The sequence below is a fragment of the Condylura cristata genome, unplaced genomic scaffold (genome assembly GCF_000260355.1).
Source record: "Condylura cristata isolate star-nosed mole 26May11 unplaced genomic scaffold, ConCri1.0 scaffold00013, whole genome shotgun sequence".
Lineage (NCBI taxonomy): Eukaryota > Metazoa > Chordata > Mammalia > Eulipotyphla > Talpidae > Condylura > Condylura cristata.
The window spans coordinates 24,115,816-24,140,453 of NW_004567114.1; the positions used below are offsets into that span (position 1 = coordinate 24,115,816).

At 38.2% G+C, this 24,638-nt stretch overlaps 1 protein-coding gene across 1 annotated transcript; it reads left to right on the forward strand.

Moving 5' to 3' along the window:
• Window positions 1-824: 824 nt before the first annotated feature.
• LOC101619140 (synaptojanin-2-binding protein) lies at window positions 825-20,531 on the forward strand. The gene is made up of 4 exons (XM_012724516.1): window positions 825-991; window positions 8,895-9,031; window positions 17,861-17,956; window positions 20,187-20,531. The coding sequence occupies exons 1-4, from the start codon at window positions 925-927 to the stop codon at window positions 20,325-20,327; spliced, it is 441 nt and encodes a 146-aa protein (XP_012579970.1). The 5' UTR covers window positions 825-924; the 3' UTR covers window positions 20,328-20,531.
• The last annotated feature ends 4,107 nt before the right edge of the window (window positions 20,532-24,638 follow it).

Below are 24,638 nucleotides of genomic sequence, written 5' to 3' on the forward strand. Positions count from 1 at the left end.
AAATGCTACCTCAAAAGCCAGGAAGGCTTTTGAAGTCACAGGTAGTTCATCCACTAGTCTCATTGTAAGGTTATTTAAATGGAATTTTCTGTCTTCAAAAGGGAGACTTTTACCCCACTCTGCTAATTGGACGATTTTCTCCAGCAAACTTGTAATTAGACATCCTTCCTCAGTCAACCATATAGCTGTAAAGATGTAAGTGTAGATACCTTTTAAAAATCTAAATAAACTTCCTGATAGGTGAAACCCAAGAAAGTTGTTTTTCTTAAAGTCCTAGTAGCCAACTTTTTGAAATGCAAATATCAAAGAGAGTGACCTATACCAGGTAACTAGAGTTAAACTAAATGGTTTGCTCCAACACAGAATTTTATTTTTCCTTTGGATAATGGCAATCCACTAACATATGATGTCACTCCAACGGTGTGTATTCTTCTTGCAGGAGCACATACACAACATGATTATATCTGCTTGGCCGTATAAAAAGGGTGCGCTTTCCTTAGCGATTGCCCCTAGCGGCCCACCCCAGTATGGTTTAACGCATGCCGAGTAACAGAATCCTTTTTTTTTTTTTTTTAACCCTTTGCCTTTTTTGCATTTGTGGAGATTTTACAATTTCCATTTTTGCTTTTACATCTTACTATCCCTCCCCGCCGCCGCCCTCCCTCCCCCTCCACCCTAACCTTCACCCCGACCCTCATCCTCACCCTCACCAACAGCCTACCCGGACGGTGACTCGCTCTGGGTTCTTCACTCTTCCGACCCAGAACCACGACTCCCAGCATTCCCAGCGCTCCCGACTTCCTCTTCCGGTCTGGGGGCCGCTGAAACCGAAAGTGTAGTGCTCCGGGCGTCGCGCCTGGGTTGATTCACCTTCACCTGTGCGAGCCCGGGCTGACCCAGGTGGGAAGCCGGAGCCCAGCGACCATGAATGGAAGAGTGGATTGTTCGGTGACCGAGGAGGAGGAGATCAATCTCACCAGAGGTCCTTCGGGTATGTGTGGAACGGGTCGTCTCCGAGTCGCGCACTCGCGGGGTAATTGCCGAGCGGGCTCCTCTTCTGCTGAGCCACATTCCTCTGGCCTCGGGGCAGGCAGGCCCTCCCCTACGGGATTCTGCCTGGCTGTGAGTACGCAGAGTGTGTGGGCATCCTGGGCTAGCTGGGTACGTTCGGGAGGGTTTCTTTATGCTAATGGTACTAGAAAATCCCTGCGGTGGGGTGGGGGTGGGGGATCCTGCCTTTTGGCGTGAGCACCACACCCCTCCTTCGTTTGTCCGCTCTGTCCCTGTTAGCAGAGGCTTTTCAGTGTAAGTCGGATCTCAGATTGTAAACGAATGCATAGCCGTTTTTCTTTGTCCTAGTACCCCTCCTCCCCTCCTTTCACTTCTGGGAAGTTCATTTCGAGTGTCAACTAGAATGTTAAAGCAGAAACAGACCTTAGAGATCTGTTACAGCAGTTCCCAAACCCGGTTCTGCCCGAAAATCACCCAGGGTTTTTTGGCTTGTTGGAGTTGTTTTTGGCTTAAAAAGGTCAGTTCCTAGGTGCCCATCTCTAGGAGTGTGGATTCAAGTGCAGGGGTGTGTGCATTTTTTACCCCTCGTCCTCTTTCCTTTAGGCCCCCTTCACTTCATTAGGCTCTTAATATTACTCCAGGCTCCTTGCCTTGGATTTTATTGCTTTTTCTTTAAAACTGTGTAGTAGATCTATTAAAATCGTTATTCGGCGATCATCGAGCTCTATTCTTTGACATTTATGGCAGATTAACTTGAATGTTGAAAGCTTTAGTTTTTCATCGGTGAAATGTGCATAAGAATAGAATCCACATTATAGGGTTGTAAAAATGATATGAGTTAATCTGTATAAAACTTAATATGCTCTTGCCATTGGGTCTATTAAAATAGCAATAGTTGCCCTAGAAGTATTTTCTGCCTCTCTTTTGTGCCTTCTATAGCCTAAATATCCCTATTTTTACCTTTGCTCTCTTGTGATATGATTTGAGGTTTGTTTTGGGTTGCTTGCTTAAGACATTAAGCAATTTTGACATTATCCTTTGCTGCAGCTTGCCTGACAGGTGGTGAGTACTATGTATGTGCTACTAATGTTATTGTCAGTAAATAAATGGCTGGCTTAAAACAGTAATTTCTACCAAATACTGACATTCTAAGAGACATCAAATACTGAGTCCTGTCTCTGAAGTGTTTCTGAAAGTCTTCCACTCGTTTCTGTTAACATCACCACTACCTAGAACAATCCATCACTTCTTTACCATCTGATGTTTTGCAGTAGTTTGACTGCAACTCAAAAAAAGATTTTCTTCATACATGTGGCTATCAGAATTATGCACATTTTGTCATCTTTTTTGTTATACAAGTCAGTTTTTTTTTTTGAGAATATAATTCATTGCACATCTACATGGTTTAGTGTGATACTCCATATAACCGCCTAAACTGTTGGGAGATGCTCACTTAATATGCTCTTGACTTCAGTGTGCTCTTGACTTCATTTTACTGTACTTCTCTTTCATTGGGTCTATTAAAATAGCAATAGTTCCATTTGCTTTTGCTCTAGAAGTATTTTCTGCTTCTCTTTTGTGCCTTCTATAGCCTAAATATCCCTATTTTTACCTTTGCTCTCTTGTGATAATGATTTGAGGTTTGTTTTGGGTTGCTTGCTTAAGACATTAAGCAATTTTGACATTATCCTTTTGCTGCAGCTTGCAATGTATTTCCAGTATCTCCTGATTAAAGAAGAGCAGAAAGCTGATATTATCTTAAATTCTAGTCACTGAATGTTTTTAAGGTTCAGTATTACATCACTTCACTTTTTTTTGGTATTTGCATAACAGTGTTGCTTATTGTTCAGCCTACCAGTCACTAAACATTTTAACCCTGTTCATTTTACAGACCTAAAGTTCCTTGTATTAGTCATGTTCTGTATCACTGGAGCTAGACAGAATTCAAGGAATTGTTTAAGAAGACTAAATAAATTTGACTGACATATTTCACCCAAAATGGTTTAATTTCTGTGTTATAAGTACATTTATTCAAAATAAATGGACTTATTCTCTTTCATTTCATTTAATACCTTCCAGTATAGTAGCCATGTCTGAGGGGTTAACTGCCAACCTTTGTTTTGACCTTTATTTTGTTAAATCTCACCTTATTCCCAGAAAGATTTGAGGTATCTGAAATAACTAATCCAGTGCAGCAGGTTTTTATTTTGCTGTCAATAGCTGGAGATATATCAAAATGAGAACTTAAAAGCGAGAAACCCATTAAGTCCAAGTATTTAAGCTTCCACAGAACCTGTCATGTGCTTTGCATTTAACCTTGAGGCTGTGGCTGACAGTTTTTTGATCTGTAAGTTTATGTAACAAGTATCTTACACTAGAATGGTATATTATCTTTGCCCTTTATTCTCTTGATAACAGGATGTCTAACCCTCACAGAATCTATAGTCTAATGGAGATATCAGGTTACACATGTAAAAGTCCAGTTTCAATGCAAAGGTATAAATGGTTAAATGGCTATGATGTGTATGTATGTAATGGGAGAGCAAAGGCTATCATGAGAGGAATGCATTAGTCTGAACCCATAGTGGAAAAGTTCAAAGATTGGAGGCATTGCTAAAGGCCAGATTGATCAATATCAAGAAGGTAGAACTTAGGTTGATTTTTATGGACAGACTTTAGGCCAGTTCCAGGAACAGGGATGGGTATGGCATGTAGTAATAGAGAAATAAATGAAGCATATTCTGAGGTCAGTTGAGTAAGCCAGCCTGGCTAGAAGGGAGGGTTTATTTAGGAGAGTTCAAGGTGATCATTCTGCTGAGATAGGTAAAGACTGGATTAGAAATTATGCTAGCATTATTAATTAATGAAAGTAGGGAAAACTTAACTTTAAATTTCCATCTTGATTCCTTCATTGCTTAAGACTCAATTCAGAGTCTTCTGATAGCCTTCAGACAGTCTCCCTTACCCTAGCTGAATGTCCCCTTATGGGTATCATTTATTGAGTGTCTGTCATCTATTGTCAAACTTAAGTATTTTGGCTTATCTACTCCCAACAAGAAGCAGATGGTGATTATTCCATTTAACTAATAAGAGATGGCTCACCTTTGAACCATCACCATAATCCCTAGTGTTCTTCCCTTCCCTGTTTTGTACCACTCATTTCCCCTCCCTTGCTGTATGCCTCAGATCTATGGTCTGGTTGTTGGTTTTGACTTTTTCTTCATCTTTTGTTTGATTTCTCTATATTCCACATATAGGTGAGACAATCCAATATTTATCTTTTCTTTCTAATTTATTTTGGCTAGCATAATTCCTTCCACTTCCATCCATGATGCTGTGGCTTTCCACAGTGGCTGGACCAGTTTGCATTCTCAACAGCAGTGTAAGAGAGTTCCTTTATCTCCACATCCTCTCCATTATTGATTGTGTCCTGGTGGGCCATTTTCACTGGAGTGAAGTGGTATCTCATTGTGATTTTGATTTGTATTTCCCTGATTAGTAATGTTGAACATCTTTTCATATGCCTGTTGGTCATTTGCATTTTTTCTTTCTAGAAGTGTCCTTTTAGTTCTGCCTGTTTTTTAGTTGGGTTGTTGGCTTTTAATTTTTTGAGTTATCTAAGCTCTTTGTAGATTTTTGATATCTGTCATATGGTGTGCAGATATTTTCTCCCATTCAGTAGGCTGTCTCTTCGTTTTGGTTCTTGTCTCTTTTGCTGTACAGATCTTTTTAGTTTGATGGACTCCTAGCTGTTTATCTTCTCCTTTGTTTTCCTTGCTTCTGGAGAAGAATCCTCAAAGATCTTTCTGAGGCTTATGTCATGGAGTGTTTTGTCTATGTTATATGCTTTGTGGTGTCAGATCTGACATTCAAATCTTCATTTACTTTGTGTTGATTTTTGTATTTGATGTAATACAAAATAAAATAGGTAATAGGCTAGCTTCATTCTTTTGCATGTTGCAGTGCAGTTTTTCTAACACTATTCATTGAAGAGACTTTCCTTGCTCCAGTGTATATTCTTTGCTCCTTTGTCATAGATTAGTTGACTGTATATGTGTGATTTTATTTTTGGGCTTCCAATTCAGTTCCATTAGTCTGTATCTGTTTTTGTTTCAATACCTTGGTATTTTTGTTATAAAGGTTTTGTGGTACTGTTTGAAATCTGGGAGTGTAATTTTCCCCTTAGTTAGAAGAGCTTTTGCTATTTTGGGTTTTTTTGTTTCAACAATATTTGTTCTGCTTCTTTGAAGAATGCCATTGAGTTTTTTTTTTTTTAAGATTTATTTTTATTTAGTTATGCATACAAGAACTGGGGTATATGCTAGAGGTGCAGGGGTGTGTGTGAGGATTCACCAGAGACAAGAGTGGGAGCAGAACAGGTGGATTTAATGCAATACACTACTGAGGGGAGCAGTTTTGTTCTTATTCTTTCTTCCTTTCACCTCAATCCCTTTTGGGTGATAGAAAGCAAGAACTGAATTCATTATATGTTCATCTCTATAATTCTTAAATGTAAGTGCTTTTTAAAATAAGAAATATTGTTTTGTGGAGGGGCATTTAAGTTATAAGATTATGATAGTAACATCACCATTATATTTTAAAACTGTTACTTATTGTAATTAATCAGTGCTACTATTAACTATATTTGATTATGTATTTCCTAAGGGAGCGACACTAAATTACCATCATTTCCACATTATCACAAAACATACTACAATGAACATATTCTTACATTACCCTTTCTAGGTAGGATGATCACAGTGATTCAAACTGAAATGCTTTTGAAATTGAAGGGGACTGTTTTAATTACACTGGGACACAGGTGTACATCAAGACAACCAAATAAAGTAGGAGTTGTAGACTTCCCTGTTTGTGGAAGATTTTCCCGGGACACAATTGATAATCAGCAGTTCTGTGTACTAGGATGGCAGTTCCCTTTTTGGTCATTTCTAGCTGCCTCTGTTACAGTTGGTTGGCACATGCCTGGGCTGATTGTACATGTTCTAAGTGCCACCCTTGCTAGAAACTTTTTATAAGGGAAACTTCTGAAACACAGGTTATGGGCCTACTTAATTTCAACATGTTAAGTTCCCATCCAGTATTGTCCTATTAAGAGATGGATAAACTTTTTAATGTCTTTTATCTTTCAGGACTTGCCATATTGTATATTTAATAATAATTGTGTACTTAGCAATATTTGTTTTTCATTCTTTCTTTATCACACTACCTAGTTTCGGGCTATAACAGGTACCACTAGCTTACTAACAACTTTATAAGCTTACTAGCTTACTTGTATAGCAACCACTGTGCATTCAGATTTTATTTTATTGGATCCTAACTTGTTATATTTTGAGAGGGCAGAATTTGTAATCTTTATTGTACAGAAAAGGAAATTGAGGTTCAGAGGTACATCTTGTTTTAGTCCACATGTGTCTGGTAAGTTTGGAGTTGAATTTAGAATCAGGTCTTTTGACTTTAATATGCTTCTTCAAAATCTAAGAGAACAAAGAAAAGGATAAGTTTCTGTTGTTAAAGCAGGGACTGTCCTGTTTTAACTTTATGTCTTTCTGGGAATATAACTCAGTGTCTGACACATAGTAAATGATCAGTAATTTTTGGGTCTTCTATATGTATTCATATATGTATGATTTTTAACTGGAAAAAAGAAAACTGGGTTTGATTTTTACCTGGAATTTTAAAGCTACTCTGTATTAGGACCCCTGCTAATGCAGAAATGCTGTAAATTACATGTTAAGTTCAGTCCTATAAAGTCTGGTTGAAGAAAGAAACTTCATGTAAGCCCAGGAATTACAATGTTAAAAGATGGTTCATTTACCACTTAAGTAGTGATAGGTTATTATCATGTCTCTGTAATGTGATTTCTGGTGGGAGGGGCAGTAGAAATCAGTTATTTGTTCATTGAAAATAAACAATCAGTAAGATTTCTTCCACTCTCCCTTTTTAAAATTTCTTTTTTTAACTTTGAATACCAGTAGCAGAGTCTGTCCTTTTTCTAACTACTATATTGCATTTAGCAACTTACATGCTTCTTGTTTCTAAGCTCCCCAGAGGCATCTGTAGTGTTTGATGAGGATGTTGGATTTCATTGAAAGATTTTCTCCAAATAGTTTATTCCAGTATTGAAAGAGGCTGGTTGGCCTCAGTTGCCTTTCTCAAGTATGTCACACATTTTGAAGTCATTTCAAAGCTTGCCTTCCTTAATCAGGCTGTACCTGTCTTCCATATTATTTCAAATAAATAGCCACCCTCCCCTTTCCAGTACCTCCCCTGCCAACGCTAGTACAAATTAAGAGTTACCATTTAGTAACTTAACATTTTCATACTCTCCGTTGAAATAGTCATCTTATGGAAGTAGCTCCTTCTATCTTGTATCTTAAATCCTTCTTTTCGTTCACATGTGTAAACTATGCTGTAAATTATGTTTCCTGCTGCATCTCTCTTTGGCCATGTGTTTCCTTTAATCACAGATTGATTTGGGAGTGCTTATTTTAATACTGTGAGGTTTATATAGGTTTCATCCCACTAATAGGGAACATTTTTTTTTAAAGAAAATTTACAAATATCTCTTAAGTAGTTTTTTATTGACACCTGTAGTTGGCTAATGACTGTAGCTACCTACTTTTTAAAATTGTGCCACCAGGTTTTTGCTTTTCACTGCTTTCAAACTCTCTTCTTTCTCTTTGTACTATGACTCCTACTTTCATAGTTCCTGACATAAAGAAAACCCTAGGAAAGTGCCTTTTCTTTTAATACAGCACTAAAATCCCTTTAGGGCTGTAAAGGGATATCTGCCCCATGACTTACTGGTTGGCCCATGCAATTACTATTTTGGTAGTCAGTTTCTTTCCTTTTAAAATTTAATTGTGATCAGAATGCTTAACTGAGATCTCCCCTTAATAGATTTTCAGGTGCACAGTACAATGATGCTATCTGTGGGCACAGTGTTGTACGCCAGATTTCTAAAATGTTTTTCATCTTGCAGAACTGACATTTTATGCCTGTTAACATAGCCACTCATAAAAATGAAGATGAGAAGGGTGGCTGCCAGGGGCTACCGGGTATGGGGGGAAATAGAGAGTTGCTGGAGAGGAAATGGTGAGTTGCTAAGCAATGGGTAGTCCATTTTCTACAGTGAATAAGTCTGGGTAATCACTGTACCCAAGTATATGTTTTTTGCCCTTGAGATAGAAAAGGAGAGAAGAGTGGGTTTGGTGATTTAGTCCTATCATGAAACATCACTTAGTTCCCTTTCTAGTTCCCAGATTTTTTGCCAATACATATACTTACACCCTTTCAACTCAAAATAAAAACAAATAAAATGAAACCCCCAAGATTCCATCATTTACAAACTCACCCAAAGATTGGAGAAGTTTGGAGGAGAAGACTTTGTTAGGAATATCTCTCCCATTGTATTAGGCAGTTTATTTGCAAAGTAGTTAAAAACAGAGCTCCCCATGAACACAGCTAACCCTGTTATGTTTGTAACACAAAAGTCGAGTTGGGTCCTCTAAATACTAGCAACAGCATCAAAGCCAGATGTGAACACAAGCACATCTTATAAAAATCACCATTAGTCCTTCAATGAATAACATGTAGATCATTGCTTTTCTATTCAGTAAACCATGTTAATCACTGTTTGCTTTTTAGTCCTGCCTGATTTGCATGGGCAGACCTAATGTTCTTGACCTGTGTCGATGATGCTGTTCACAGGCCTTGATGTGACTCTTTACCAGCGACAGTACAGTCTGACTCAAGGACATCCCCTTCCCACTAGGCCTTTCTTTTCTCTTTCTCCTCTTCTCTGATCCCTTTCTTTCATCTTCACTCCCATCTCCTTCACAACTCCTCCATGATTTTCTTAGGGCTGGGCTTCAACATCGTCGGTGGGACAGATCAGCAGTATGTCTCCAACGACAGTGGCATCTACGTCAGCCGCATCAAGGAAAATGGGGCTGCGGCCCTGGATGGGCGGCTCCAGGAGGGTGATAAGATCCTCTCGGTGAGAACTGGCTTTGGTCTCCTTCACAGTCCCTTGCTCCCAAGGTCATAGTTCCTATCCCTGACCCCTTCCTTGGGGAGATTCCTACCTGCCTTTTTGGGTCTAGAAATAATCTAGATGGTAGGGTTCAGTGGGAGGAACCTTTATCACTCTTCTTTTCCAGCCCTACCGTAGATCCCGAAGGGTATTATTTGACATACAAGGAAAATTCAAAGTCCAAAATAAGTCGTTTACCCAAGTTCAGAAAAGGTGAAACAGGAAAGGGTGAGCAGCCAAGGGATGAGCAGCCGATGTAGGAGAAAGGAACTTAAAATATAGTTTATTATTCTTGCATTGTACTTGATCACCTTCCTTTTGTTGAGTAACAGTAATGTGTGTCTCCCTTTAATTCACAGGGGACAATAAAAGACAGTAGGAATTAAGTGCCTTTTAAAACTCTGAGCCCTTTTTCCCCCATTATTAAGATGAAAAATGAGAGGGCTGTGATTTGGATATCTGCCTACTGTGTTTCTATTTCACTTTGATAATGTCTCTAGTGAGACATTTTATGGGAACCATTTTTTTTTAAATGTAGTTTCCTCAATGGCAAGGACCAGATTTTTTTTTAAAATAACATAATAGTTTAGTTTTACATCATTTTGTGCCTTTTTCCATCTAGTTGTAATCCCCATGGGCTTCCCATCACCAAATCACCTGTGTGCCATCACCATAGTCCAGTGAACTTCCTCCCCCCACAATTTTTGATCCCATTCCCCACTCCACCCCCATAAAATATCTCTGGTATATAGTTGTTCATTATTATTATTATTATTTTCTCACATGGACCAGATAGTTTTTTAACCTTTTCTGCCATAACACAGTACTCAATAAATGAACAGATTAGGAAATTCAGGTAAACCCAGAAAGGTTGACTGATCCAGAATATGAATGTATTATGGTGGATAAACTACCCCCCCCCCCACTTTTTAAAAGGCTATCCCATTTTAATCTTTCTGTTTTGCCCTTTTTTTAGTCCATTAAACTACTCCTACTATATCATGTTTATTTTTGTGAGAGATACAGTGATAATCTACTTTTTATCTTAAAATGATGTTGAGCAGTTTAGAGGCAGACTATGTCCTATAGCTCCCAAGAGAAGGATATTCTAAAAATATTAGATCAGCTAGGATGGTACATTAAGGAAGACAGTGGGTTGTTTAAAAAAAAAAAGTATAACATTATAGTTAGAAATGATGCATTGTAGGATGTATTGACACATCCCATATTCTCTCCAAAACACCAAGACCTGAATTCCATGAGCAAAGAGGGACTTGAAAAGTATAGGGGCAAAGAAGAGAGCATATTGTTTAAAAAGTTGTATGTAGTTAAAGGTAAATTGTTAGAAAGTGTGAATGGTTAGGAATTTTTTTTAAACTAAGGCACTATTGGGGTATGTCCAGCAGGTATTAACCACCAATATACCAATCAATATGCTATGAACTTTAAACTTAATATTGTAATAACCTTATTAGGTATCTATTATTATTACCACGATTATTCTGCCTATTTCTTAGCTAAGGAAATTGAGGCTTGGTAAGGTCAAGCATTTTGCCCACGGTCACGCAACTACTAAGTGGCAGAGGACTAAATCTTTGCTCTGTCTGAATTTGGAGCCTCTACTATAAACCAGAATACTATATAGCCTCATGAAAAGTGAGAAAGGAGCTAGAATTAGTTATTCTAAACAGAAAGTTATATGGCGAATTAATAATAGATTTTATATACAATGTTATGTCAAAACTAAGCTTAGTCTTTTTATAAAGGGTAGAATTAGAGAAAGGATAGACCTCAGTATGGGAGAATTATTAGATATTCACTGAGACAAGGCACCTTTTTTTTGTGGGCCATTTTGTCACAGAGAGAAGAAATATTGAAAGCCAGTCAAGTTTTTTGAAAATGTGTGGCAAGAGCTAAATGTCAATAAAGTGAAAAATAGATGGTTAAAAGACTAAAAATGATAACAAGGAGATTTGATTAAAATATGGAAATAAAGATCTATTCAAGATATTACATACTAATTTATGTAAGACATTCCAAAGAATGATTGAAGTTTATGTTCTGGCCAGCTAAGGAAAAGACGTGAAGGAAAAGAGGAGGAATGACAGAAGAAGGAAAAAAAAAGTAGAAGACAGGGATGGAGAGAAATAACGAAGAAAGAGAAAGAGGAAAGCATACATCTACAAGAGGAAAAGTCCAGCACAGGCTTTTCATTCTTTCTAGAGCTATATTCTTTAACTTGTTTCCCTTCCAAGAACTTGCTCCAAAATTCTTCTGCCTCTGTTACTGCATGTACCGTCCTGCTCCCTCGCCATCCTTCAGTGAACTCAATAGGTATTAACCACTAAATGGTTCCATTTGTTCTTAAGCTCACTTTATCTGTTTGATATACTTAAGTATTTGGTGGCTTTGAGTGACTGTAAAATAACACAAATATTTATTAGTTTATATTCCCATTTATTCTATATAATCTTTCCAATTATATGTGATATTATTATATGTGATATTCCAATTATATGTGATAATTACCCACCTTGAAAAATATGCCCAACTATTTCATTTAATTTTTGTTAGATAATCAAACTAAAAAACTTTCTTGTTAATAATGTATTAATTTTGGATAACTAATAGAAGGATCACTAAGTAATCTAGATATCTTGTGAGTTGTAATTGACTGTTAATCTTCCCATTTCTCCCCAAATAATACCCATGCCTTATCTTAATTTCAAGCTCTAAAATTAAATAACCTCCTTAATTATCATGCAGTTTCCTCTTTCTCATCAAAAGTGAAATTTAACATTTTATGATCACGTTGAATGGAATAAACTAAGAAAGATAAGTTTTTAAATAATGTAAGTGATTTTTAAGGTGCGTTTGCATCTGCAAACATGAAGCAAAACCAGCTATTGCCAGTAGAAAACAGACCTGAGGTTGAGATGAGAGCTGGAGGTTCCTCACTCAAGTTCATTTTGTATAGATGATAGTGAAGATGGCTAATATTTTATGTACAAGTTACCAAGAAACTTAGGGAAATTTTATTTTTGTGGGGGAAAAAAGTCAACTGTCTTAAGTTTCTTATTTCCCCTGTGTGTGCCTAAACAAAAAAGGTGGATAGTCAGCAACAGTCAGTTTTCAGTGAGCTCTGTATTTTGATGAATTTCCGGGTGATATATTTAATTATTGTACTACACAAATGAATGTTTCATTATATAACAACAGATTGGGCCATTAATCAACTACAGTCATTTTCTGCAGATGCAGTTATTAATTGTGGCAAACATGAGTTGAGTAGTTATCAACATTTATCAGCTGTTGAGGATTCTGCAGTACTGTGCCAGGTGATATGGAATTTAAAAGAAAATGAAAGCCTGGTCTATTTCCTTAGCTTAGAAATCAGTGGGAAAGACTCACCAGAAACCCTCATACAAAGACATGGAAATACACAGAATCCTTTAGATAGTGCCTCCAGGGAAGAAGAGTCTTTATCTTTTCCTAGCATGTGTCCCTGACATGTAGGTCTCTAGCTGGCATTGAGTAAGCATCTGTTGTGTTAGCTCTTCTGTGAGCACATTATGTTATAAATGACGTTTTTTGTTTGGACTTGCTTCTTGCTTAATTGAAACTAGATAATATATTTCTTCCTTCAACTTTGATGATAAAAGAGACCCTCCCTCCTCAAAAAAATTTTTTTGATCCATTTCAGGATCTTCATAAAAAAAAAATTAAAGCATCCAGATTATATTCTAAGGTCAGCGTTTTTCAAATTGATCCCATTCTTTCTCTACATCTACATCTCCATTCGTATTATCCTACAGTCAAAGCTCTTGTAGCTCTCAATATTATCCTGAAATATTAACCCTATCCTGAGATAATTCAAAATTGCTAATCACTAAACCAAGTCAAAGATAGGAAATAGGTAGCTCATTTTAAAAAGACTTCCCACAGCCATAGATAAGCAATAAACAAACAAACAAATAATAGTAATGTACACTTCCCTTTAATTAACTGGAACATTGCCTTTCCAGTTTCCTAGACAGTCAGCAAAATTTTTTAGCATGTGGCAAATCTACCATAGCTCAGCTCCAGTAAAATTTAAACTACGCCACCAATTAAGGAAGCTGAAGTAACAAGTGTAACAGTATTCTTAAGATTCCTCAGTTGTGTCACTTGTGGTACAAAAAGTGAAATCCAAGACCTGTCTAGCTATAATCTAGGAGCTTGTTAGAAATGTAGAGTCTTGGGAACCTCCCCACACTTAACTGACATCAAAAACAGCATTGTAATAAGATCCATCGATGAGTAATCTGTGAGTAAAGACTGAGGAACACAGCTATAGGCAGCTGTTTTCAAGCTCTCTCAATTACGACCTGTAGTGGGAAATACACATGCACACGCATACACACACACACATATAATGTGGTGATTAACAAAATACTTCTCTCTTCCACATGTGATGTATATGTTGTATTTTCTTACAATTCCACTTTTTAAAAATTAAATCATGGTCTTGACCCCACTGCACTGAGTTCAGAATTTTGTGTAAATGGTCAAGAGACATATTTGAAAAATCACTACTCTAATAAGAATTCTCTAATGGAGAATTCCTGATGAAATCTGGATGCACAGACTATGTATTAAACCAGTTCAGCAGACTACATGTAGAGAACCATTCAGAAGATTGTTTCGAGCAGTTTAGGATAAAGCTCATATTTTAAAATCACTTGAAGGGCTTGCTCGACACAGAATGCTGGGATAAGACCTAATCATTGCACTTTTAACAAGTTTCCAGATACATTTGAAAGGCTTTTGGTATGTGTTAGTAAAGCTAGTGATAAAGAGTGGATTTCACATATATTCAGGGATAAAATGTGTAGAACTTGGAGGTTAATTAATATGAGCTGGAATCTGTAAAATGCTTAAGAGTAGTTAATATTGAAAGCAAATTCAGCTTTGTAGTAGAGATGACTCCCAAGCATTAAAGAATCATAATTTATTTTATGGGGCTGGTATATCTTGGACAAAGGATGAAAAATATTTCATTGAAAAAGAAATTCCCTTTGTATTTCTGAAAGACCTCTTGTTTGGGAATATTTAAAAAAGTAATTAGAATGCCTATGTCATTAACATAAATACTTGTTTTTTTACAACGAGAAATACACTTAGCACATAGACTAAATTAATTGAGTATTCTCACACTGAAATTAGCAATCTTACACCTATCTCTGCCCCCCAACCCCACCGAAGTAATTAGAAAATGAGCCATTGAAATTTCATTGTGATGATTCTAGAACCCCTGAAGTTCTTTCCCTGTAGCATATCAACTAAATGAACCAAGGCATAATCGAAAGGTGGCTTGTTAGTATAAAATCAGAATTATCAATTAGGAAATCCTTTATTACATTTCATACCAGAGTTAGGATTGATCCTATTCAGGATTAATCTTAGGAGATAAGTAGAATATTTTAAAAGGAGGGAGTATTCATTTCAGGTGGCGGATTCAGCTGCAGGAGAGGTGTTTTATGTTCCAGGGTCAGTGAGGTATGTGATTTAGCAAGATTTTCAAGGGATATATGAGAGAGTTATGAAAGGTTAAATAGGGAAGGTAGATTGGAACCATTTCCTAGAAGACTTGGCACACTAAACAGAAGTATCAGACAACCACTTTTTCTTCCCCTTCTCCTACATTTGTGTTTGTTTTTGAGTGGTAAAGTGGTGTAAAAAGACCTGCGCTTTAGGAGAATTGACCTGAAGACGACACAGTGTTTGAATGGGTTAGAATGTGGGAGGACATAGACAAAAAATTCAGGGAAAAGGTGACCACAGTGGTTCAACTAAGAGTATCCACAGTTAAAAGAGAGACAAAAGAAAAGAAAACATAGCATGTGAGGACTGTCATGTTAGATGATAGGATCTGTCAACATCTTGTGTGTGAAGATTGATAGAGTGAACAGAATTTAAAAATATTGTCAAAATTTCAGTCTGAAAGAGTGGTAGTGGCAATTAAGAAGGAAGTAAGGAAGTAAGAATAATCTGTTTTTTGTTTTTTTCTTTTTTTAATAATAAAAGAGGCCTGGCAATGTTGGATTGGAGTCTGGTACCCAGGTACCAGTACCCACTAGGAAATTGCAAATTCAGAAATAGATATTTGGATAAAAATTGGGGTGTTGACTTACAGATTAAGGTCAAAATAGTAAAAGTTCATCATAGGTCAAAAGATAAGGGGACAAAGAGAATATGGAGGAATGTTTACTTACTTTGCTAAGGAAGGAAGAGGAATCAGGAAAGAAAAAAACACAAAAACAGAACTAAGTGTTTATAAGCTAAGACTGGAGAGATCTGCAAAAGAGAAGAGAGAGTCTGCAGACTGAAAAAGAGCAACAGTATTTGGTGATTGGAAGTCACTGCAGACCTTCAGGGCAGGAAGTTCTTCCCTTCAGAGGCCTCATATGTTATGCAATTATAAGGGAATAGGAGTGAATGGAGGCTAAGGAAGAAGAGGCAGTGAGTAGAAATAGCTCTTTGAGGGCCTTTCCTGGTGGTGCAGTAGGTTAAAGCACAGCACTATGGAGCTATCTGCAGCCTCTGCAGCACGAGTTCAATCCCGGCCAGGGAGCTGACCTACATGGTGCAGCAGACCTCTCCTGTCCCGCTCGCTGACACCCTCAGCAGTGTATTTCAGTAGATCTGCTCCCCATTCTGTCTCTGGTGAATCCTCTCACCCCCCTGCAACTCTGGCCTGTACCCCAGTTCTTGTATGCATAAATAAATACATCTTAAAAAAAAAAAGAAATAGTTCTTTTAACTATGTTATACAGTGAAAGAAAGAGAAGATTGGAAGAGGGTGATAGTGGGTTTCAAGAATTATTTCCATGGTTTTCTTTATAAGTGAGGAAATTTTAGTTGAGGATAGAGATAATTAAGGAATTGAAAGGAGCAAGCGACTGCTTCAGTATTGTGAAGAGGCTAGAAAGAATTTGATCAAGAGAACAAGTAGAGGTTTTGCCCAGATAAAGAGAATAGAGTTAATTCAGAAAGAAGGGGAAAGCAGCAGTGAGTGAATATCAAGAAACTTTGAGGGAGGAGAAAGGAAAATGATGAGAATGTTTGGAATAAGTTTTCAGTATTCCCAAGAAAGAAAAGATAAAGAAGAGAGAGGGAGTTGGAGTGGGGATTTGGTGGTAGAAAAGATCTGGAACAGCTACCGCTAGGTATACTTTAGGGAGTTTACCAGATGAAGAGGGATTTTAATGATATAACAGAGTCAGCAAGCATGGATCTGTGTATCTTTCTCCAGGAATATTAAACTCAGTATTGACAAGGAAATTAAATGGAGTGTGTAGCCCAGTACTGTAAACATGGGAAGAGACCATGAGGTAAAGGGAGTCTGAGTTTACCAAGTGCTTTGTTGAAATCACAACAGGAACTCCTAAATGAGTAAGGATTCAAGTAAAGTCTAAAATGGTTAAAGATACTGAAGCAATAAAGAAGACATTCAGTAGAGGAATAGGAAGTATGAAGGGAACAGAAATTGTCAGTTTTTTAAGAGCTTAAGATATTGGAGCTGAAGTATGTTTAATGTGGAAGGCCAGGACTGATGCCAAAAGGTACCTCTAACATAGAATAGAGCTGGACACTACTGTCTTGGGAAGGTAGACAGTCTGTAAGACCAAAGATAGAGGACAGAATAGAGAAACAAGTATGAACATCTTGGGGAGGAAAGGTGAGAGAGTTGAGTAAGTCAACACTTGAGCTTCATCTGAGTAGGGAAAGCTAGTAAGTTGAGGTTAGAAGAATAGTAGTGCAGAAAGAACAGTAAAATAAAAGTGCACTTTGAATTTCCTTGCAGTATTTAAAAGCCCTCACTCTGGCTCCTACACTTGCTATGACTTTGGGTAAAATACCTAACCTTGCTAAGCTTTAGGAAAACTAGATAAAAATAGTTTGGACCTTTTAGGATTATTATGAAAATTAAGTCATTTAATGTATGTAAAACATCTAGTGCAGAACCTACCAAGTAAACACATTGAATGTTATTGTTGCACTTGCTGTCACCGGCATGTGTAAAAGAGACGTGGCACTTGTGTAAAGGAGGCTATACCGTGTCATGAGGTGCAGCCAGCATAGACATCACTGGTGGCCAGTCTCATTCCTCACACTAAAATGCTAACACCAGTGTTCCTTTATACTTGCGCACCAGTAAGTCAGTAACTGACCTGAACTCATACATTTTTTAGGAGTTCATATCATCACAAAAATGCAGTTTTGAGTAAATTTGAGGGCGATAAGAGTATCCATGGAACTAAGGGAAATTGTTCAGTATTTCAGGACCAATGGAACATATAGGTTTGTATCGCATCAAAACAAACTGTGGGAGCTTCACAGATTTCTGTTTCTGGAGTTGAAGCTGGCAAGCCCGGGGTTAGGGATAGAAAGTATATAATGGCAACCTGGAAGGCCATGTTAGCTCTAGAGAAGCAAGCTGATGCTCATGGAAAACATACCAATGCAGCACCAGGGCCTTGGCTACCAAAACAAGACAGGTTGTAGGACCTCAGAAAGGAGAGGCTCCTTTTTTAAAAAAATGTATGTGCCCTTTAAATGGGCCATGGAACCTCACTTCTAGGGAAACATATAATGAAAAAATTTCTGTAAGTTCTAAGTGACTGCCCGTTTTCCTGGCCCCTGGAATTTGCTCTGTGGGAGTTTGTTTTTTAAATGTTTGGTCACATGACAAATCTTTGACCTGGGAGTTGGCATTCTATCCCTCTTACTGCTTTTCCTTATTTTTGACAGGTAAATGGCCAAGACCTAAAGAACCTGCTGCATCAGGATGCTGTAAACCTCTTTCGTAACGCAGGCTACGCTGTGTCCCTGAGAGTGCAGCACAGGGTACGTGTCCCTGGAGCCAGCTGCCCGCACCAGGCTTTTGTACCATTCCTGTGAATACACCCTCTGATGTATCTTTATTGGTGTATTTGGCTTTTGTTGCTTTCATTCTCTTTTGAAGAGCTTCCCTGGTATAGGTACTCTGGAGTTTCTGCTCATCATTAGAGGAAACTCTTAAACGGTGTGTTTGCAACACAGGTCCTAGCTTCAAGGTAATGTTTCTTAAAATTAAAGCTTGAAAACCAAATTGAAATTTAAAAATACGACCAGAATTGATTTTATATTGGTAATAGGGAAAGAAATGCATGTCTGCCCTTGAACATTCTCATTTATCAAGCTAACAACAATGTTGGGGTTTCTGATATCCGCAGCATGCTGTTCTCCTTTTCTTATCACCTTGGTGTCCTCTTGACCTAAGGATCAGGGCTCAACAGGAAGTTCCAGGGAAAAGCAAGTTCATCAAGGCAGCCCCCATCCCTGAAGCCACTACTTAGTTTCCCGTTTTAGAATTCAGATGCTAGGGAGGGAAGCCTGGATAGACATAATCCTCCCATACCAAGTACCAAGGATTTTAGAGAACATGTACAGCACAAGCTCAGTGTCCCCCTTTGACATGAATGAGGCTACAGAGCCTGAAGAAGAGTTCAAAAGGAGATATTAAAAAAGTGGAAAGGGCAAGGCATGAAAGATAATTAAGGAAAAAAACTAGTTACTAACCAGTTACATTCTTCTTGTAATATAATAATAGGGAGTGACAGGTTAGAAAACAAGGTCCCTAGAGACAGTATTGGTAATCAGCTGCTTCTGCCTTGGCTCTTCTTTGTTTCTAAATCATGAAGGAATTTATGCAGGAGAAAATGTATGCAATAGATGAAGGCAGAGTATTATAGGGAGAGTATTTATGCACTTCAGATATGATTGGAGTTCTTTATGAAGGTGTGTGGGAAGTGATGTCCAGTGTTCATTTTATAGGAAGTACCTATAACTAATACCTGGTAAAGCACATCCTGGTCAAGGAATTGGCCTTGCCCTAAAAACCATGACTTTCTGTTGGACATGACCTCTCAGAATATCCCATTAGGAAATGAATGAAAGCTGATGAGGTGGGATAGTGTGGAATGGTAGTTTGTGCAATCTTGCCTTTCAGACTGAGAGATCAATTTCATGGATTGTAATAACTGGCTAAATCTAATCAAAACAAGATAGCACCATAGTTCCTGTAAGTTAGCTGTTGAAAGTTAAGTTGAGGCCCTCCCTGGTGGCGCAGCGGGTTGAGGCACTGCACTAAGAAGCTGAGACCACTTCCACATGAGTTCGATTCCCGCCTGCCCCGGAGGTGACCACATGGCGCGGCAGACCTCTCCTGACCCGCCCACTGCTCCCGCAGTGTACTTTGTCGATCTGCCTGTTCTGCTCCCCACTCTGTCTCTGGTGAAGTCTTTCGCCTCCCCTGAGTCTCTGGCCTGTACCCCAGTTCTGTATGCACAAATAAATCTTTAAAAAAAAAAAAAGAAAAGAAAAAAAGAAAGTTAAGTTGAGAAAAACCAACCTTAAAAATAAAATGACTAAGATAGAGAAAGACCATCAGCCACAAAAGGGAATGCTTGGGCATTGGAAAGTGACAGCCACTAGGATGCGATTCTCTTTACGTACTGAGTCATTTGCCTTTGCTGCATATATGTTAAACCTTTATCTGTGGCTAGTATTATAAAATAGGCGATACTGAACATCACCACGTACACTAGGGAATGGGCACCCTTTGGGTATTGAAAGTACTTGCATTGCACTGCATTAACATGACTCAGATCTGCTCTTATTGCACTCTGATCACTGACAATGTTCCTAAGTAAACATTTCTGTGGAGAAAGGTGGGGATACCCTCCTCCTGCCCAGTAATTGCCACATTGCTTATTGTGTCAGTAAGCTTCATTGTAACTTTATTTTCCTGAAGGCTTGGTAGAGGCAACAGAGAAACAGAAGTTACTTGACTTAGAATCCCTTTAGGTCTGCAGCATGATGAGGTTAGATGCTTTCCATCGAGCTATTTTGTTTCCAAAGAATCATTGACACAGACATAACAACTCAAGACAGAGTTCTGCTACCTGTTAGTGCTTTTGGGTTTGTAGGTTTGACTACGCTAGAGACCCTAGACCCAGCATTATGTCAGTTTGAACTTCTCCCTGTGGTTAATATATACTAGACACTAGAGTTAACATTTTCCTTTCCCTTCCAGTCACCGGTGCAGAATGGGCCGACAGGACATCGAGGTGAAGGAGAGCCCAGTGGTCCTCCCATAGCTGTGGTGCTGGTGCCATTGTTTGCCTTCACCATGGTACTAGCCTGGGCCTTCATGAGATACCGGCACCATCTTTGAGAAGCTTGTGTTCTTTCAGTGCTCCTGATGAAGATACGTTTCTCTCTTCTCTCACCCTCCTCCCCTGCCATTCTTCCATATCTTTCCCTCTCTCTGCAAAGCCAACACATGGTTTAAAAGAGACTGCTACCCAACCAGAAACTTGCTGTTCACAATTTACAAATCCTCGTATTCAATGGGAGAGTAAAGTCTGTTTGAAGGAAAGCTGAAGAAAAGACTTGCTTACAACAAATTACATGTTTTACTAGCACCACCAATGGAAGTTAAGCTGCAACCCAAAGAAGAAAAGATCCAGTCTTTTCATTCCCATGGGTAATACCTCTTTTCTAACTGGTGTGCCTCAAAGACCAGCTGTGTGATATAAGAGAGAGGATTTTTCTTTTTAATGATCTTCCTTGGGAAGTTCCTGTGGCCTTTATTTAGTTTCAAACTACATACTTGGGTGCCTAGATCAAAAAAAAGAGGAAGAAAGAAAGCATTTTACTTTTTTAAAAATGCAAATATATGTATGATGTATACATATGTGTATGCACACACATGCATATATTGTAGTGTAATGGTGATGCCTTATGTAGGTGGAAAGCTGCTTTGTGATTTCTAATGCAGGGAATGGTCTTTATTGAATCTGAGTGGGCCTTAAATGAAGCCCAGTCAGTCATAAAAATGAAAGAAAAGAACACTATAACAACTAATTAAAAATTTTAGAATATTTTTCTCATATTGGCTGTGATGAAGTTGAGGTAAAATGTCATAACCAAACTTTGCACAAGTCAACCTGTTCTAAAAACTTGAAGATGTAAAGATAAATCTTACAAGTCTCTGTATTACCCTAGTGTCTCTGGGAATCTTACAGCCGTGTTAAAGGATCTCCTGGACTGATTGCGGACAGAGCTACGTTGATGGTGCCAAACCAACCCAAAAGAACTCTAGAAAGGAAAAACTGTGCCTCTATGGTGGCCAGTATTTTTGGTTTCTAGTAGCAGGCAGATTCTGAGAGGACAGCTTGCTTCCCTGAAGGATGGGCATGAAATCAGCTGTGCTTCGGTTTGGTTGAAAGGGGTTGGATTGCTAGTTGTTATTTTTTCCTTTTTCTTTTAATTTGTTGTTGAAAGGTTTTATACTGGTTATGGCTTCTAACGAATAAGTCGTTTTGGTTGAGAGGGGTTTCGTTTCAAGGGGTAGGGAATTTTGTTGAACTTTTCATGGGGAAACCTTGAACAAAGGATTTGAACGAATGTACAACAACGAGGAAGGAAGCTTCCTTCTTAGGTAGCATTGGAGGGTGATTTTAAAGCACTAGGGAGAGATAACAGAGGCTGACTTTCTGGCTTCAACGGAAGTATTTCTATGCTCCATATTTACAGCCAGATTATAGACCTATATAATCTCAACAGCAAAAGTGATCACTTTCCCACAGGCAACCAATTGTGTCCAGTTTTTAGCCTGAGTAATTTAGAAATTTTCAAATGTTGATCAAACATCAGCTTTGTTAAAACACTTGCTACAGAGAAGCAAAATATATATCCAGAGAACACAAGTACATATAAAAATGACATTGGTTCACAGGCAGGACACTGTAAATTGCTATCAAGTTTATGTTGCAGATAGCCAAAGGAAACATGAGAATTGAGAGACTTCAGGCAGTTCTATGGATGAAAGGGACAAGATAAGGAAATCAAAGTCTAGTTAAATGAATTCATAAATAGTTGAAAAGTTAAAAAGTAATCAACAGTTGAAAACACTAAAAGAAATGACAATGAAAAAGACATGCAGACAACCATCATTTTTTATTTTGGCATGAGGCCAGAGTGGAGAGGGAAGGCTTTTGAAAATAAAGATCCTCGAAAGACCCTCCCTCTGGGATCAACTGTTTGTTGAGGGAGCAACATGCTTTAAATAACCCTGATAAGACTTGGTGGCTTTAGACCTGAACGTTTGAGCACCTTTGAGACTCACTTAGAAAACTGCACTTAGAAAACTCACTTAGAAAACAGCTTCCCCAGAGAAACGCTGACAGTATTGCAGTTCTCACCTCCACAAGCCCCTCTGTAGAGTGCAACCTCTGGTACCTTCTGTGTCTGGAGGCACGTGCAACAGCGTCTGCAGTGGACATGCTTCGTCTCAGGCTTTGACGCTCATTCCTGAGAGGACCTTGACATATGAAATGAAGTAAATGGCAAGCAGGGAGGAAACTAGTTTTTTTTTTTGTTATATGTAAATAAAATGAACATCTGTCCCATCATTGGTAGAAGTTTTGCTTTGACTGATAATAGGGATTTTCATGCACTTTAATAATTTAGCTTGTCTTGAATTAAATAGCATTTAAAGATCAGTATATTAAAGCTTTAGGCAAATATGCTCTTATTTAGGCAGATGTAAAAGTAAATTATTTTCGGCCCTCTCTGGTGGCACAACAGGTTAGGATGTAGCACTGCAAGCTGGCCACAGCTGCTTTAGTGCGAGTTCAATTCCTGGCCCAGGAGGTGACCCACATGGTGCAACAGACCTCTCCCGACCTGCCTGCTGCTCCCCTAAGCAGCGTACTTCGTTGATCTCCCTGTTCAGCTCCCCACTCTGTCTCTGGTGAATCCTCTCACCACCCCTCCACCTCTGGCCTGTACTCCAGTTCTATATGTATAAATCTTTAAAAAAAAAAAAGAAAGTAAATTATTGTCATAGAGGAGTTATCTTTAACTGTAGCATTTTTTTAGCACCTAAATTGCTGTTTTTCAAAATTGAGTGAAAGTATTTTTAAGATCATATACTTAAAACACCTCCCTATACATATCATTTATCTTGTACCTGTAATGCTAATAAGACATTGTTTGCTTTGGTGTCCTATTTTCTTTTCCTGATAAATATTAACATGTGCTGTTGATTTAACATAATCACCCTGTCTAGCCATGTGCAATGGAAATAAGAAATTAATATTTGTATTCTGTAATACTTGCATTCTGTGTTAGGTTCTGTACTAAATCCTGACTGATGCGTTATTTGTTCATAACTCAACTCTGAGATCTGAGTATTGTTATAAAGACACTAAAAAAGAGAAGCATAAATTACTTCAGATTACATAGGTAGTAATAATAAAATCAGGATTTAAACTCAGGACTTCAGGTGCTATAATCAGTAAAATTTCCTCACTGGTAGTGTTTCTTAAAGTGAGGTCTCTGGACAGTGTGATTACCTGGGCTTCATAGGAAAACACGTTCTTTGGCTTCACCCCAGACCTACTGAGTTAGAAACTGACTAGGGCACCTAGCAATACTTGCTTTAATGCTTGTTTTAAGAATCCTTCCCGGTGATTAGCTCACACTACACAAGCTTGAGAATCAGGCTCTTTGCCCATACTTAGCTCCTCGGATTAGAATATCCTAGAGAGCTTAAAAAATTCTGCTGCCCAGGCTGCACCAACTAAATAGTATCGCTGGGGTTCCTGACAATAAAACACAGTGGTTGGTTGATTTTAGTGTGCAGCTTCAGTAAAAAATACTGACATTTAAGTATAGCACTAACTAGTTAAATTGCCCAAAACATTTTCCTATTCAAAAAATGAGGATTTTTCTTGGGCATATTTAGAGTCCAGCTGTACATGAGTTGGAATGTGGAATAGATGGGAACTTTCTCTGACTTTTGACTTTCTCTGGGCAGGCCAACCCCCAGCAAAATGTATTATAGTGAGTGAGTGAATGTGTTCTCCACTGAAATAGAGCCAAATCACAGAACACTGGAACGAAAAGGGAACCAGAACGTTTCCAGAATGGGTCTGTCTTGAGATGAGAAAATGAAAGCTCAAGGACGTGATAGTAACCCAGATCCATCAAAGACTTTGTTGCGGAGGTGTTCTTTATCTACTGCATGAACGTACATAGATTTATCCTTTATCAGTCCAATTCCATCTCCACTGGTACTGAATAAAAGACCTAAGAATTGAATGACAGCTGAGGATATATATTAACAGGCATCATGCAAAATTGGGAGGTTTAACAGAAAAAGATGTTCATCTCAGCCAGATAAACATCAGAGATTAATTCCACTTGCTCTAAGATAGAATCTTACACCTTTTGATGTTAGACACTAATAACTTAAAATATTTAAAGAGTATGCACTGATAGAGGATTAGATAAAGAAGATAAAGATCCCCACAGTGGTGTTATATTCAGCTATAAGGAAAAACGAAGTGTTGCCATTTACAGCAAAAAGGATGTTTGACGAAATTATGTGTAGTAAAACATGTTAGAACGACAGGAAAATATTTGACTTCTACATGGCAGACTATTCAACAAAACAAAATAAATTCGTGAGGGTTTT

What these genes read in the sequence shown, in the direction of transcription:
- LOC101619140 (XM_012724516.1), top strand. Translation starts at nt 925, where the DNA reads ATGAATGGAAGAGTGGATTGTTCGGTGACCGAGGAGGAGGAGATCAAT. An exon ending in AGGGTGATAAGATCCTCTCG is followed by an intron (nt 9,032 to 17,860) that starts GTGAGAACTGGC and finishes TATTTTTGACAG; the next exon opens with GTAAATGGCCAAGACCTAAA. An exon ending in CCCTGAGAGTGCAGCACAGG is followed by an intron (nt 17,957 to 20,186) that starts GTACGTGTCCCT and finishes TTTCCCTTCCAG; the next exon opens with TCACCGGTGCAGAATGGGCC.